We start from the raw sequence: 18,098 nt of genomic DNA, 5'->3' as shown, positions 1-18,098 counted from the left end.
TCATCCGGAGGTAAACTACTCTTCCAGTCGGATCTCCGGGGAAGGGTGCCTTCGCGAGTGGTTTATCGCAAAATTTCAATTTCGAATTATGGAACGTCAGAACCTTATGCGATAACTCTAGAGTCCAACACCCTGAACGAAGAACAGCGATTCTATCGCAAACTTTGGACAAACTTAAATTTGATATTGTGGCGCTTAGTGAGACTCGGCTAGCAGATGAGGGCTGCATAAGAGAGAAAGAATATACCTTCTTTTGGAAAGGATATTCAGAGAAAATCTCCGTCAGAAAATACATGGAGGTTTTGCTATTAAAAACAGTCTGTTAGCTAATCCCGCACAAATCCCTCAGGGAGTCTCGGAAAGAATCATGGTCCTAAAATACCTCTTAAATCCTAATGAAACGCTGAACATCATGAGCGTCTACGCCCCAACTTTAGACTCGTCACCTGAAGAAAAAGATATATTCTACCAAGCATTTGATCAAGAACTCTCCAAAATTCCTGCCCAAGAAAGGCTTGTCATTCTAGGCGATTTTAACGCACGCGTTGGTGGGGAATCTGCTCTCTGGCCGGGCACCATTGGAAAGTACGGTCAGGAAATGTGAATTCGAACGGCCTACTGCTCTCGACTTGTGCTGAACACAATTTAACCTTAACAATTTAACCAACACGATCTTTAGACAAAACGACAAGTTTAAAGGTACATGGTGTCATCCACGGTCGAGGCATTGGCACTTCCTGGACTATATAATAGGAGGAAAAACGTAAATGAAGTCCATAGCACCAAAGCACATATCGATATTGACTGTTGGACAGACCACCGTCTCGTTGTATCAAAAATGATGTTCTCTTTGCGTACTAAATGCAGTTTCCGCAGAGCCGAAAACATCAAGGCTCAGCGACTAAACATCAAAAAGTTGTCGGATCCCCGAATAACTGCAGAACTGCAGGAAAGATTTAACTCTCAGGTAGAATCAGCGGAACATCTTATCTCCGTAGCCGGACCTGATGCTTGCTGGCCGCTAATCCGAGATGCAATTTCCTGTAGCTGCACAGAAGTCCTGGGCTTTGACAAAGCTAGGAAAAAGGAGGATTAGTTCAATGACAACAAAAACGAAATTGAGCAGTTGCTTCAGAGTAAAAATCGTGCATTTCAGGCTCTAGTAAACAATCCCAACAGCACAACTCTGCAAGAAAGGTTTAAGAGCGAAAAAGCTAGAACACAAAAAGAGATTCGAGCAATAAAAAATAAATGATGGTATGATAAGGCAAACGAAATACAGTCTTTTGCAGATCAGCACAACACGCGTGCCTTTTTTGATTCGATTAAAAAAGTATATGGCCCCGCAAGAAACTTAAACATTATTCGAGATAATACTGGCCAACTGCTAAAAGACGCCAATGAAATCGGTAATCACTAGAAAGAACACTACGAAAGAACCTATTCTTAATCAGGAAAGCACCGTGGGCCAGAAGTTCACTCTTATCCCCCACTGTGTCGGTGCATCCCTGGATCAAACTCCATCTACCGAAGAAATCTCGTTCGCACTTGGTCAGTTAAAAAATAACAAGGCTTTTGGAAAAGATGGAATTCCTGCGGAAATATTGAAATGTTTGGAGACGAATTCACTCCATTACTAGAGACTCTTTTTTCCAAAATTTGACTTAACCAACAAGTCCCGCAGGACTTTCGCGACGCCGTGATAGTGAATATTTTTAAGAAGAAAGATGACCCTACTGACTGCGGAAATTATCGCGGAATATCTTTTTTGGTAATGGAAGGGGAAGGTGCTGACCCGAGTCATGTCCAACAGACTCTTACCGTACTTAGATAAACTTCTCCCACAATCTTAAAACGGCTTTAGACCGAACCGGTCCACAATACACGTGATTTTTGCACTTCGTCAACTACAAGAGAAAACTATAGAACAGCAGAAGTCACTCTTCGTCGCCTTTATAGACATAACTAAAGCGTTTGATTCTGTAGATCGAAGCTTTTTGTGGAAAATCATGTCCAAGTTCGGCATATTCAATGGGTTCATTAAAGTATGTGAAAACCTGCACGAAAACAATTGGGCACAATTATTGCATAATGGTAAATTGATGGTCCATTTTCAAACTCGCATTGGCGTTCGTCAAGGATGCATTCTCGCTCTCCACTTCTTTTCAATATATTTATGGCTGCTCTCTCTATCATAGTTGATAAAAAGCTAAATGAGAGGAACGTGGGAATTAGATTTCGTTATGATGGAGCTCTATTCAATCTGAGCCGTCTCCGCGCCAAATACAAAACAAGAATGCAATATATTATTGAACTTATGTACGCCGATGATTGTGCTCTGTCACATACACAAGAACAACTCCAGCACTGGACACTTATACATAGCTTACGGTGCTCTTGGTTTTAAGGTTAATGTGGGAAAATCGAAGATCCTCTCCACATCCAGAGTAATTGAATAGGATATGACCATCAACATACTCGAACAGCAATTGGAGCATGTGGACTTCTTCAACTATCTTGGCAGTATTTTCGATACCAATGCTATCATAGACACGGAAGTTCGAAATCGCATAAGTGCAGCATCGGGTGTCTTCTGGAAACTACAGGATAGAATCTTTCAAAACCGCAATCTTTCTGTCAAGATAAAAGTGAATGTTTACAAGATCATCGTTATTCCATCGCTCTTGTATAGTTGCGAAACGTGGATCTCCTACGCTCGACACATTAAGACTCTAGAATGGACGCTACAAAGGCACTTAGGACAAATTATGCGCATACGATGGTATCACCGCATCTCAAACTCTACGGTATTAAGTCGCGCGAATTGCCCTCCAATAGAAGTCCTTATCTCCAGAAGCAAATTAAGATGGCAGATCTTTAGAATGGATGATAACCGAACCGTGAAAAGCATCATTTACGGTGAGCTTCTTGTTGGTGCGCGAAAGCTGGGTGGACAAAGACGGCGTTATAAGGACAGTCTCCACGAGGCATTAAAAAGTGTCAATGTCGCTGACAGGTAGGAGGAAGCTGCAAAAAGCAGACTAGAGTGGCGTAGCATTGTGACAAGCTATTCAGGGCCAAGGGAAGTTAGGAGACACATTCCCCCTCAGGACAGCTTCACCTGTCCTGATTGTGGACGAGTCATATCCTCGAAAATAGGACTCTTTAGTCACCGAAGAACTTACGTGCAATAGTGATAAATACTCGACTTCGAGTTAATGGCATATATACTTTACTGTAAGTTTATAACCTTTCATCGATAATTTATTTTCACATTCCTAAATCATCGGAAAAGGATATTAGAAAAGAGATTTCATTGGTTGGATATTACAACGAGTAAAAAAGTATTGAAACCGAGTATACTTGTTACGATAATGACATCGAAATCACATTTTGTATCGATATCGTTTCGTTAGCTTGTGTTATAGAATAGCTTTGTCATTATAATATCATCAACACAAGCGACGATTGTCGCTACGTAACGATAACGACATTATTGTTACGAAGTTAGAGAATAGGCATACAGATAAGATACATCCCTGCATAAACGAACGACGAACCACAGTACATACAGTAACGCAACTCTCTGTCAGCATCCTTTGATGTAGCGTATACGAAATTGAACTGCATATGCGCGAGCTAAGTAGGTAACCAATCATAAATCTGCTCTTCGGTGCTGTACTAGATGCACTAAAATGTTTTATCTTGTTTTCACTAAGTTTTAAATATATATCTATTTCATCTTAAATACATTGAATTATATACACTATTTTTCTTCTTCTAACTTATTATTTATATATAACTTATTATTATGTACTTATAATTTATTACATATTTATAATAAGTTATAAGTATATAATAATAAGTTACTATACAATAGTAAAAAAATATGTTTGTATAAAGAAAAAATAATTTATTTTGTAAGAATTAAACGACTGTAAGCGGTCATGAAAGAGATTCGGAATATAAACAGCTAACAGAGAGGAGCCGTCGTGATCGTGCAGACTAAGTGTCGGATTGGTAGACGAGGGATCCCAAGTTCAAATCCAGTCGGTCTCCGTTAATTTTTTCCGAATCTAATAGATATCTTTCAATTTTAAAAGTATTATAAATATATTTATACGTATATGCAATTACAATTATGTTAAATATAATGTCCATTTACTTTTAGAATAAAAACAAATAATAATTGTCAAAAGAAATAACATTTTTTTAAATTTTCAATATTCTAAATTTATAATAAAAAAATCGAATAATAAAAAAATAGAGAATAATTAATCTCCATAAATCTTTATAAAGATTAATTATTCTTCAAAGAGAAAATAACTTTTCGTTCTTAGTTTTATTTTCTCTCATTAATCACTATTCACTGAACAATTCATTAATCAATATTCAATATTCAATACTGAACACTCCTATTTATTTTCTTTAACACGCCTTAAGAATAAACTCTTTATGATTTCAGATTCTTTATATGTCAGACGTTTGTTCCCGCTAGTATGTTGAATATTTAAATGACAGAGAACGCTATAGAAAAACCTGAGAAGAAATGTGACAGAAAATTAGTTACGTAATTGGTTACCTACTTAGCTCGCGCATGTGCAGTTCAATTTGTATACGCTAAAATCGGAAGAGTTACGCTACTGTATATATCGGGTGCTTTCCATTTAGTAACATAAGTCGACACAAGTATCATTTCGTCCTTGTTAATCATTGAAAGCCAAGAAAGATAGAACGACTTGTGTCGACTTGTGTCACTAAATGGAAAGCATCCACTGTGGATAAACTGCGCTGCAATCGGACGCTTTCGCAGACGGAGTAAATGAACGATATCTGCGATAGTGACTGCGTAAACGAATGCACTCAAAGATAGTCGTCGTTCTTATTCACACTGAATGCGTCGCTGCCGCCGCATCGCCACAAATCAATGCAACACATAAGCGAGCACATAATCTAATATCAAAGTAAAATCATACATAAACATAACCTCTCTATCTCTGTATATATATATATATATATATATATATATATATATTAATATGTGCGAAATAAGTATCTTAGGATTGGAAGCACCCTTAAAAATATATGTATATATATATATATATATATATATATATATATACATATATTTATATATATATTATTTTAATTCAAGTGTTTTTTTAATTTGTGTTTGTAGAATTATAAACGCTCGATTTGGGATCCATTTTCTTCTTCTTGTTGGGAATCCTTTTGTCCCTAGAATGTTGTTACGACTCGAGATGGCGTAGAACGGTTAATAAAAATTGGGAAAGGGATATCTAGTGTATTTATGTTCAATGACGATACTGGATGCGATTACAAACTATATTTTCGGATTGGAATCCTCGACTGAGCGGAAATTGCGAGGAAATAATGTTTTGTTAATATAATAATCGAGATATGATATTGTATTATAAAGTTATGATGGTTGGTGTAATTGGTTGTGAAATTATGATTCAAAGTTATTTAATATGACAAATAAAAAGAAATGATTTCTTGGATTATTGTAAAATATTAAATGTAACACGAATAAATAGTTACATTAAAATAATAATAATAAAGAAAATAATAATAATAATAAAAGTATTAATGAGAATTATATCGTGAATTATAATGATGAATAAAATAATGCCATATCGGAAATACAGGTTTACATATATGTGAATATTTGATGCAAAAGATGAGGGTGGTATAAACTTAATTATATGCGAAATGGAAATGCAAATCAGAAAATATTAAATAGGAATGACAAGAAAATAATATATAAATTCAAAGATATACGATTAAAGAATATTTATATATATATATATATATATATATATATATAAAAGTAAACAGAGATATTGACATTGAACATAGATTGACGTAGATTTAATAATAATATAAATGATATACAACTCAACTAATATAAAAATACCAAATAGTAATAATGAGATACGATGTAAATTACGTCCGGCGGACTTCACGATTCTTTTCTCTTTTCGGAGCGAACGAGCTCCGATACAGCATAAAAAAAATCATTCTGTAAACTAAGATAATTTTTACGAGCTCTAACTCCGTGGACGTCAGTCTGCCAAACACGTGAACCTCACTGTTGAGGGCTCGCTTTTCGAACTAACAAATAAACTATAAAATCCTATTGCAACCAAGCTAAAATAACATTTGAGCCATATGCCGAACGCAAAGAAACCCTTAGTACACTGGCGACGACGGAAAATCATAAATCGTCAGAGTAGGTGTCTGTTTTCTCTCATAGGCTTCTCTCATAGGAGGCTGCGTATTCGAATAGCCGCCTTCGTGGCGTCAGTTATTTAATCCGCCGACCACCATTCGACCATAAATATTTAGAAAATGCCATATATTGATAAAGGCTTAGGTTCACTACTTAATTATCATCCCTAAAAATTCTCCCCGTACTAATCAGACTTTTTTTCCAAAATTCTGAATTATGATAGGCCAACTCCCCCCACATCCCTAATGACTCGCTAATTCCTATTCGTTAAAGACCTACGAGTTCTTCTTAATTTCCGAACCGAAGCCCCATCCCGCGATAGCTTTTTATCTTCCCTAGAGGAAACACACTTCGCACTTGTTTTTTGACCGACAGTCTTCACGCGCTCTGTTCCATTAGTTTTTTTTCGAGCAACCTTAAATCTTTTTTTTGGACATTCGTGTACTTGCCCGTCCGTTCGCATTCGCTTTTAACTCTCGGTTTTGTCGGTTCTCGCCGAAATAATCGCAGATTCAATATTAATATCGAATCTTATTCAAGTACTAATATCGAGACAGGCGAATTAAAATAAACTTGTAATTTCTTTAAATTGTTGTTTATTTCTAAACGGGAGTGTTTTTTTCGTGCGCCCCTTGTTTCTTCTGAAGCAGAGAACCACTGGCCACTGATCCCGACCCCCGCTTGCCTCTAGCCGATCAATCTGCAACGACATTTCTTTATAATCATCGCAGTAGTAAGTCGCATGGATTAATATGATCTATCCATCACCACTTAAATATCAATTGTTCCCCCTTGCTCTCCTCCCCCTTATTTACCTCTCTGAGCCTACCGTGCTTAAGGTTTAACATTTTTACACTTACATAATTGTTTGTTTAAAATATTCTATTATTTTTTTTTTGTTCATTTATTTATATTGTAAAAACCGGGCATGGCCCTAAATATTTTAACGTAGAGCCTTACCCCGAACTGCCATGCCCAACGACCTCCGCACTTGTAATATCCGCGTGCTACACTTACATGCAATTTTATTCCACTCTTATGCACTCATTCGAAATGATATTAACCGTTATCATTATCTACCGAGTAATCATTATGCGTACCATTTTTCCTTTATGTTAAGTATTTTGTGTTTTAATTTTGTACTTTGTTCGTTTCATTTTAATTAATTAAATGACTTATTTAAATGACTTACTTTAACGATAAAATCAATTTATTCATTAATAATTTAACCCTCTCGTCACGCTCGTTCCCGCCCGCTCTCGGGGATCGCATATGGTCTCTATCCCAGACAAAAGAGATTAAATTCTCTTGTCTAAATTAACTGACCGACGGACGTACGTCACGCAGTCGGAGTCATAGCGTTTTTTTCAAGACGTTGACCCATATCGGTTGACTTGTACGGTGCGTTCGATTCGCAGGCAGCTCTCCAGAGCGACTATCTGCGAGAGGATATTTGATGCGTCCTTCCTTGCTATATCCCTTCAACCTTTAACTAATAATTCCGGGGTCTGGACGTAACATAAATATGATAATTAAATTCTAAGTTATCTCTGAAATTTATATAAATAATGATATTAAAATGAAATGAAAATCAATAATATAATATAAGCAAAGTAAATAATATAATATAAGAAAATAATACAATATAAGCAGGTCGAATAATATAATATAAGCAAATCAAATAATATTGTCGTACTCGCGACGGGTTCACTCGCGTTACACTCGCGCCAGAAAAGGAAGAACAGTTTAAGAAAGAAACACACTTTATTATACACTGAAACGGAAATATACTATACGGAAGTAATAACAAGAGCTTTCACAATAAAATCAGAATTCGCCGCGATATGACTCAAATTCTCACGCCGTCGATTTTCTCGCCACAACAACGCTTGACAACCGCTTGACGACTGCGTCGATCTTCAGGTTGGAAATCGTTATGAGAGTAACGTCGAGCGGAACACCGTCATAATAATATAATATAAGAAAATCAGTAATATGATATAAGCAAATCGAACAATATAATATAATGAGAAAATCAAATAATATAATATAAGCAAATATTAAAAGCAATGATTACCTTAAATTGTTAGAAATAAATTATTAAAGGTATTAGAATTCTAGTAATTTCCTTTTCCTTTCCTTTTACTTTGTAACGATACGCCTCCCGCGCATTATTCTAAGCATAAGTGCGATCGGACTCTGTGCCCGCTACCGAACACACCGACCGACGCGCGCGCCTGAGATACTGAACGACTATTGCGCGCGCAACCGAACACACACTCATCACATGCGTGTCAAACACTGCCAACGACCCGCGCTATTTTGTTAGTTGCAAAATAACAGACCCGGGTATATAAATCCGCCCGATCCACGATAAAAGAACCAGACCAATCCGATTCTCCGACTTGTTCACATCTCCGACCGATACTGAAAAACTAAGACCAGGCATTCCTGATCTCCGCCAAGCATACTCAACATCAAGTATCATCCATCTGCAAAAGTGAGAAAATTGGGACAGAGCATTTTCAGTCCCCGACAAGCATACTTATCACTCGTTCCTTCTCTCTTCCACTCCGAGACGGAGCATTCTCGATCTCATCAATCTCGTCAGTATACGAGCACATGGGACGGAGTATTCTCAGTCTCCGACAAGCATATTTGTCTCTCGTGTAATCCTCGAACAGGAGCGCGCATTCTCATTCCTGGGGGTCAATCATGTAACTTTACGTGAAATTTTTCACTTTTCATTTTTCACTTTTTATTTTTCATTTTTCACACCTTAACATTTCATGTGAAACTTTTCACGTACAGCGATTATGTATGTAGCTTGGAAAGTGAAATCATGAAACATAGTTTCATATATTTTATATAAAAATGAAAATTATTTTATTGGTACAGTATTATATACATTTTTTAATAACCAATTGTATATGTACTACGTACATTTAATTCTAATGCAACCCTAATCTTTTCTAATTCCGAAGCATATTTATTAATTCCCTAGATTTCCGTCTTTCCGCCACCAAGGTACATGGCGAAAAAGTTCACGTGAAAAATTTCATATTTTCATGTTTGAAAGTTACATGATCCCGAAAAATCGTACATGATCGTAAATTCACGTGAAACTTTTCACTTTTTACGTTTCCGCCCTAGAAAAGTTACATGATCCCCTGGCATTCGAACGCACATCATCGCGCGAAAATACCGAATAACGCGGCATGCACCGCGAGCATGCAGCGCTACCGACGAACCACCGCTCAACCAATCGCGCGCCTATGCGATCAGTAGGCCCCGACATGAACCAATCTTTCGTTCCGATGCACGCGCCGCGCACTCCGAATACACCGTGTACACTTCGCGCGTACCATGGCGAACAGCACGTAACACCTACCAACAAGCGAGCTAGGCGAGACAACACCGTTGTGTGTCCACATCAATTACTTCAAATAAATATATTCTTTTTACCAATATCCGAGTCCGAACCAAAATAACTTATTAATTTCTGAACCCGGCAACCGACGAACAACGTCCGCGCCCGGCACCCGAACTCGCACGACACGCCTGGCGAGGACGGACCGTATAACTTTTTCTTTATAATTATAAGATTCAGCGGTTTGAGATAGTGATTGCACTCTCTGACGATTTGGTAACGATTGCCCCGCGTCTGCGTCCAAGTAGTATCTCTAGGATAGGGCCCGATGGGGAGGGGCAAACAAAGCACTCCTCGACTGAGCAGTTTATTTCGTGCCATGGAAAAGAACTTATTACTTATTTACGCGAAAATAGGAAAAGATAAATAGAAAAAAAAGAAAAAAAAGCAAAGCTAAGACCTAATATTTTTCGGAAATATTAATATTTAATAATAAATTTTATTATTGCAAAACGAGAATTCATTTTAATGTTTTCATTATTGTCAGTTAAATTTTCGTTGCGCAACGAAAGACCTTCCGAGCTAGTCTTTCGTTGGAAAGTTTATATTAGGAATATTTTGAGTGTAATAAGCCTCCCTTTTAGTATAAACTAAGATCATTGAACGTTCCTTTGTTTCTTCTACAGCTGCAGGATCGAAAATTGAAGAAGAGACAGTACGAGAAAAAGAAAATTACATTATAAAATTATATTCCCCAGAAGATAATAATAATAATAATTTAGGGTTTTGCGTGTGGATCGGACATGCTAAGGTGTCGGAAGGAACCGAGTCCGAATTTTTTACATATTATTATATATTTTATTATACATTTCTGATGGGGGGGATAATAAAAGGAATTTTAATCGATATCAATAATATTGATCATCGAATTATTATAGAACCACTACGTTGAAAGTCTGCTAAAAAAGCGGCACGTAGTTGGGAATATAAAAATTAATTGAATTTATTTTCATATTATAAAGACTTTAGCAACCAAGATCCTGCTTGCCGAGTAAATGCCATGTCTCGCGTTGTAGTTTGTTAACATGTACTTGGCTTATACCTATGTATTGTCTATTTGTTATTGTTACTTGTCTCGGGTCGTTAAACATTTAAACGTTAAACGTTTAAATTATGTTACAAAAAAAATAGCGTTAGACATTACAAAGGTAATAATAATTAATACAAACATGGTAAAATGTATGATAAAAATGGAAAAAAATTAAAACCCAAGAATATCGCTAGTATCTACTCTAATGAGTTGATTCGAATGGCAGTGCATGCAACGATGTAATTGCCACCAATACTCCCCTGCCAGTGGTATATTCACGATATAATAACTTAATATAATAAGTAATATGTAACAAATTTGGGGATTCCATTGCGGATCAAACTAAATATTACCAAATAAATTAATAAATAAAATAATGTAAAATAAAGTAAAATAAAGCCACGTCAATTAAATTAAAATGCAATGAGATAGAATAAGATAGCGTAAAGTTAGTAAAATAAAATAATAACTACATAAATAAATAACTGAATAAATAGATAAATAAATAAATAGATACAATAAAGTGTTACGTCCGAGGTTCTGGAGGAAAGGTAATACCTTCCGTCAGGAGGAAGAGAACTCGGGTGGACGCACCTTTTCTATTCTCACAGACCGACGAGAAGTCGTGAGGTCGATTCGCGAATCGAACGCGCGTTAAGGGGACAGGAATCGGGTCAGCGTCGGTGACGTTATAACCCTTACCTGCGTCAGCGCTATCGATAGTCCGTTTTTTGGTCAGAGAACCGAATCTCTTTTACCAGGGATGGACCTCATGCGATCCTCAGGGAGCCATGAATGGTTCGGGGTTAAATTTTAGGGTAAATAAATCGAGACGGAATTTGAGTTAATTGATTTAATAATAATAATAATAATAATAAAGGAATTACAATATGTTAATTCGCAAATTTTACTGTGTATATTAAAGTGTAGAAGTACTGGTACAAAAAAATGTTATACGTAAATTTCAAATAATAATAAATAACAAAACAAACAAAAAATCTGGTATTTATATACCCAATTGTTCCAATTGGGGCAAAAAATTGGTGATCGCGAGCATATCGATGGGATCGGGTTGCAGGTGTGGCGGGGGATCAGGCTGAGCACTGCGGAAAGCCTTCACTGGAATGAGGTAGGGAAGAGGATCACGGGAAATGTACATAGGGATGATATCGTTAATTTGGTGTCTTGAGATTTTATCCCAAAATTGATTGTCGGGTTTAAATTTTCTTTTAATGAAAAAGGTGCCAGGAGGTGGATGGGTGGGAGAGCGGGGAAATTGACAGACGAGATCGAAGAACTTTTCCACGTCGAAGTTCTCTGGAGTACATTGCTTCTCGAAATCTACCGCGGAGCGGAGGGCAGTGGCGTATTGTTGTAAGAGACGTTAGCGAGTCTCGGTTCTATGTCTATTAACTGCTCCGCGAGTTCCTCGGCGTGTCCGGTTTCGCGACGAATCCGTTTAGTTAACTTCTCCCGACGGTCGCAATGCCCGTTTCGTTGGCTTGTTCGAGATGGTTTCGTTTGGTTCACTATGTAAATAAGAGTTAGATGAGAGAGAGTGTGAGGTGAGTGGTAAAAAAAAAAAGAAATTGAGGAATCGTGATAAGGCAGCTTCACCGAATCAATCGGCGGCTTGCCAGATTGGAATGTTGTGGAATCGGGGAAGGCAGCTTCACCGAGTTAATCGGCGGCTTGCCAAGTCGGAGTGTGGAGAAATCGGGGAAGGCAGCTTTATCGAGTTAATTGGCGGCTTGCCAATTTAGAATGTTAGAGTGTTTTAAGGAAACAAATGTCGAGATCGCGAACCAAACAGCCAGTCTACCGCGGGAAAGAGTGATAAAAACGGACTTACTTTTGTTGTGGCGGGCGCTGGTGATGGACGAGAGATGTGGTGGCTAGGCTGGATCGTGGATCGAATCACACGAAAATGAAAGAATGGCGCACAGATTCTAACTGAGAAAAAGATTTTTCGACAACCTCGGATGGTCCCTGTCCGTGAAGGAGCGATCTGCTCTAAGTCGCGGTTTTTAAAGAGTTCCGAGGAGTGGGAATGTCTGAGGGCATGATGGATTTCCGTTGGTTTGTCGAATGATAGTTTAGAAAAATTGTGAGTATAGAGGAAGGAGGAGAGTGGTGTTCTGTGAATTGTAGTTGTTTTTATATTTCCAGATTTCCTAGCGAATGATGGAATTAGTTAGTGAAAATTTTCCCGCCATTCCACACCCTCAATCATTCATTGGTATGGCCGCCAACGGTCGCTAATCGTTTCTTCTTGTTTGGCGTTTCCTTTAGTTTCCCCACCAATTTAGGGAATGTCACTCTCGAACGATCCGATGCGTTTCTTATCCGTTAGGAATTTGCTTTTGTTAATATTTTTTATTTTTATTGATATGTTATAAACTTGTCGGTGCCGACAAAGCTGTTTATCGCAAGGATTATTCTTTTTTTTGATAGTGAGAGAGATAGTGAGACGTATCTCGAGAGGAATTTTTGTGTTTTATTTAGGGTTTCTTTAGATCGTTCGAAGCGCTTCATTTTCTGATTAGCAGCCGTTATTTTTTTTCGAAAGACAAAAATTCGTGAAGTCCCCTGGACGTAACAAAAGTAAAAGAAATAAAGAAAATAAGATAAAAATAATATAAAATACCCTAAAATAAAGTGCTGGTAGACTAACTATGGACACCGGAGTCATTAAATCACACTTCGTCACAAAATTAATATAAATTGATAAGTATACCACAATTACAAGTTTATTTTAGTCCAACCTGAAAACGGTCGGTAATCGAACTCTCCTGTCTGAGTTATTGGCTTAGGCTGTTATTGGCAAGGCGGCGTGTTCATATTTTTCCTCACCTCTACGTCTGTATCTCTCGCCTTATCTCGGACCGACATCCCGTTTGTCAACTTCGTATCTGCGTTCTCATCCTCTGCGGGATCTGAAACTATATAAACAGGTTTAACGCGATCGATTGAGACGGCAATGTCCTTGTTGCTAATCCAAAAGTTTTGTCATACGGTTGACCACTTTGTACGGTCCGTTTTGTCATACGGCGGTTGCAGCATGGTCCGTCGTGGCGCACGAAAACACGCTCCGCCATTCTTAAATCTTTGAAAATAAACGTCTTTTGTTCCCTGTGTCGGATCTCGTCGATCGGCCGCAGAGCATCGAAACGACGGCGCAGTTCCCCAGCGAAGCTAGTGACGTCGTTTGAGTAATTGTTTCTGGCAGAATAGATTCTGGCACAGAAACTATCCTGGAAGGCGCAGCGTCTCGCCATAGACCAGCTACTGTTGCTACTGTTGCCTGTAAATCTTCCTTTCAGGCGGTTCGAATTTCCAGCAATACCGTCGGCAGCACTTTAGTCTACTGGTTTTCCTGGCATTTGATCGTTGATTTGAGCTGGAACCGTTCCACCATTCGCTTGTGGATGATACGCCGTCGTCCTCAGGTGTGTGGTCTTCGTCAATTCAACTAACGGAAGAGGTGCGACTCGAACTGACGCCCCTGATCCGTAGTTACTCTGAGCGGCATTCCGAAACGACAGATCCAACTCTCGTAAAATCTCTTCGCCACCGTCTTGGCCTCTTGGTCACTCAACAGGAACGCCTCTGGCCAGCGCGTAAAACGGTCCACGCATGTAAGGTAATATCGTTTGCCCTCCGAGACTGGCATCACGATAATGTCCAAGTGGACATGCTCGAATCTTCTGGTTGATGCTGCGAATCTTCCACTGGGTGCGCAAACGTGGCGGGAAATCTTTGACCGCTGGCACGCCACGCACGCTCGAACCCACTCTCGATAGTCCACTTTCATTGTCGACCAAACGAAACGCTGAGCCACAAATCTTACCGTTTATTCCTGGATGCGCCAGACCATGTACTGCATTGAAGGCCATCTGCCGGAAAGATTTTGTCAAAAATGGTCGTGGAACCGTGGTCCTCATGTCGCAATACATTTCCAGCTCCGGGTGCCTCGATCTTTCTGAGTTGAAGGCTGGATTGTTCCTGCAACAATAATCTTAACTCTTTGTCATCTAGTTGCGATGCTGCGAGTGCAGCCTAGTCCATTGCTGCCTCGCACTCCACGACGCGCGAGAAATCAGTTACAACATTGTCATGTGTCATGTCGTCCGGAGACGTGTCGAATGTTTGTGGAAAATTGCCCGATAAAATCGAGATGTCGGAACTGCCGCGGCGTGCACTTGTCGAATTTCTGGCGGAACGCGAATATCAGCGGTTTATGGTCGGTGTAAATCACGAAACCGCGTGCCTTGAGCATGTGACGAAAATATTTGCCGTGTATATGACCAGCAACTCTCAATCGAACGCACTGTATTTTTGTTCTGCTGGACTTAATTTTCTGGAGAAAAACGCCAGAGATTCCCAGCCACTGCTGTGTTGCTGTTGTAGCGCGGCACCGACACTATGATTAGACGCGTCGATAAATAAGGCGAGCCTAGCATTGATCTTTGGGTGCGTCAGCAAAGCTGCTTGTGCGAAACTTTCTTTTGATTTCTCGAATGTTTGCTGAATCTCTGTAGACCACGTTATCGGCGTCTTACCCTTGATGTTATCAAAAAATTATTAAGTGGTGCTAACATTTCTGCGGCTCCTGGTAAAAATCGCCTATAAAAGTTGAGCATCCCGAGATATCTCCGTAAATCTTTCGCTGTCGTCTATTCTCGAATCGTTCGTACTCACTCAGACAACGGTCGCATTCTTTCACTGGTAATTGAATAAACAAGGAATTCTACTTTCTGTTGTTCTGAACACGCACTTCGTCGGATTGATCACGACCCCGTACGCTCGCAATCGCTCGAACAGTATCTGTAGGTATTCGAGATGCTCGTCGGCTGATGATGATGCAACCAAGATATCATCAATGTAGGCGTAACAGAATCTAGTCCGCGTAGATCTCTTATCGATGAATCTTTGCGATGAAAAGTTTGCGCCGCATTCCGCAGCCCGAAGGACATGTACGGGAACTCGTACATTGCAAATGGTGTGGTAATCGTCGTCTTCGGGATGTCCTCGTGAGCCACCGAGATCTGATGGTATGCCCGGATAAGATCGATGGTGGAAAAGATCGTTTTTCCGTGCAAGGCTTGTGTGAAATCTTCGATGTGTCGCATCGGATAGCTATCGGGGATCGATCCTCGTGTTGAGGGTTCGATAGTCGCTACAGGGTCGCCATTTCTCACCCTTTTTCGGCATGAGATGTAGGGGCGAAGCCCAATTGCTCTTCGAAGGACATGCGGTGCTCAGCTCCACCATTTTTTGATTCCTTTCGTGCTGTAATTAAATCGCTCTAGTGCAAGTCTACGTGGTTTGCATACCACGGGCGATCCCGCGTCATTTCAATAAAATGACGCGTGTCATGCATTCTCTGGATCTTCCCTCCGGCCTGGTAGTCTCTGGATAACGCATCAGGAGATCATGATACGGACGTTGTCCCGACGTTTTAATACTAGGTGCATCGCATTGTACGCACCGTCTGATTGCCGTGAAGTTCATCATTTGGTCAATGAGTCACGAATTTCACAGGTCGACAAAAAGGCTATAGTGCAAGAAAATCGGTCCCGATGATTGGCCTTGACATCCGCGATCACAAAACGCCACGTAAAAGACTGTCTCAACCCGAAATTCAGTTCCAACGTTACTGTCTCGTATGTATTGATCGTCGATCCGTTTGCCGCCGAAAGCTCGTATCTGATTTTTTCGTGGATCGTTCATCATCCTTCATGTACACGTACAAATCTGCACCCGTGTCAATTAAAAAAAGGCTTCGTTTGCGCATCCGTTACAAAAAAGCGACGCGTCCGATAGCCCGCATCGCTCGTCGCCATCAGCGATGAGCCGCTACGTTTCCCGTCTGCCGCTCGGAACAAAGTGGCTCGCAACATCTTGCGTCTGGTCCGAACCTCCAGTGATGCCAGCAGAGTTCATTGTTCGGATGATCTCGATCCCGCGAACGCGATCGGCTCCGGGCTCGACGTTGGCCATTCCGGCGACCACGGTCATGACCAAATCCAATCGCTTCGATAGATCTCTGAATGGCTATCAACTGTTCTACCATCTCCTGCTGCATTGACAGACGCAACTGCATGAGTTGCAAATTAAATTTCGCTTCCATCGCCGCGATAGCATTCATCTCCGTGGTCGGAACCATGACCGGTCGTGCGGCCTTCGCGATTTGATAAATTAGTTCCTTGGTTAGTTGCCTCGACTATTGCGTCCGCGATGTCCGCCAACTGATTCAACGTGTCATGCGTTCGTGCCACCAAGCTGAATATATGCAGGCAAACGGCTCAGCCAGATCGCGCGCACGATTGTATCGACGTTCTGCACCGCGAAATCGCGCAGATGCCACAGAAATTGCGACGGCTTCCTCGTGTCGCCGATTTCCTCGTGTTCCAGCAACCTCCGAATCTTATGTTCCTGTGATCAACTTAATCTTTTCACCTCGACCTTGAGCGTCTCGTACGCGCGCTCCGCGGGCGGGTTCATGATATCTCGGACTTCACCCGTATATCGCGGCCCGATCGCCGTCAGAACGTATCCAAATTTCGTCGCATCAACCGGTTATACCGGCGGCTTGAAAACTACGGTCGACTATCTTGAACCATAGTTTCGGGTCATTCGAAGTGAACTCCGGCATTCACATTCGCGACTCACCTCGGCGTCAGGCATAAAAAAATCTGGCTAAGAATCTACTCCCGGCGGCCGAGTCAATGCTGACGGCTGCTGTGCACTCTATATTGCTTTACATCTGGTGGCGAAACACAATACAGAAAACATGCTGGCAGTCGGATCGAGATTACTCCAAGCAGGGATTAATCCGAATTTGCAAGATCATAGAGAATGGACTGTTCTTCACAGCTGTATCTCGGAGAAAAACGAGATGTTGTTTGATCTGCTACTCGAGGTGAAAGGTATAGATGTGGATCACGTCGGGATCACTATTTTAGGAATCACCAGGATTTATTGCGTGTAAATCGGATATGCTAAAGTATCGAAAGAAACCGAGTCCGAATTTTTTACAAAGTCTTTTATTCTTCCTTGAGCTACACGGTTCGCGTCGATGTCCGTCGGTTGATCCTTCTCTATCTGTTTGTTATTTCAAATCAGCTCGTCTTCGCTTTCTTCTCTGAGATCTTTCTTTTGACAATCAATAGTTTGGTTTTGACAAACAAAATATCTAAAGTTATCTAATATCAAAATATCTAATAACAAGTTTTTAATAATAATCCATTGAAGAAGAATCTATTCGTTATTGTTACTTGTCTCAGGTCGTTAAACGTTTAAATTATGTTACAAAGAAAAAATAGCGTTAGACATTACAAATAATAATTAATACAATGGTAAAATGTATGATAAAAATGGAA

At 39.9% G+C, this 18,098-nt stretch overlaps 1 protein-coding gene and 1 pseudogene across 3 annotated transcripts in view; one reads left to right on the top strand and one right to left on the bottom strand.

Moving 5' to 3' along the window:
* The first annotated feature begins 1,937 nt into the window (after positions 1-1,937).
* Positions 1,938-18,098, top strand: part of LOC148936253 (uncharacterized) — a 34,938-nt gene continuing 18,777 nt past the window's right edge. The window contains exons 1-3 of one of the 3 annotated variants that reach the window (XM_089078658.1): positions 1,938-3,237; positions 4,466-4,964; positions 5,180-5,604. In XM_089078658.1, the coding sequence (XP_088934784.1) occupies positions 2,463-3,020 (558 nt within the window). In that variant the 5' untranslated portion in view covers positions 1,938-2,462 and the 3' untranslated portion in view covers positions 3,021-3,237; positions 4,466-4,964; positions 5,180-5,604. Of the gene's footprint in view, positions 3,238-4,465; positions 4,965-5,179; positions 5,605-18,098 lie in introns of those variants that run through there. The other 2 variants (XM_089078660.1, XM_089078661.1) reach the window with 2 other exon arrangements.
* Positions 15,829-17,511, bottom strand: LOC148936256 (uncharacterized; annotated as a pseudogene).

This window comes from Pogonomyrmex barbatus, unplaced genomic scaffold (assembly GCF_055798465.1).
Source record: "Pogonomyrmex barbatus isolate J1 unplaced genomic scaffold, ASM5579846v1 scaffold26, whole genome shotgun sequence".
NCBI classification, from domain to species: domain Eukaryota; kingdom Metazoa; phylum Arthropoda; class Insecta; order Hymenoptera; family Formicidae; genus Pogonomyrmex; species Pogonomyrmex barbatus.
Note: the sequence above shows the minus strand (reverse complement) of the source record. Positions and strands in the feature narration are given on the sequence as shown.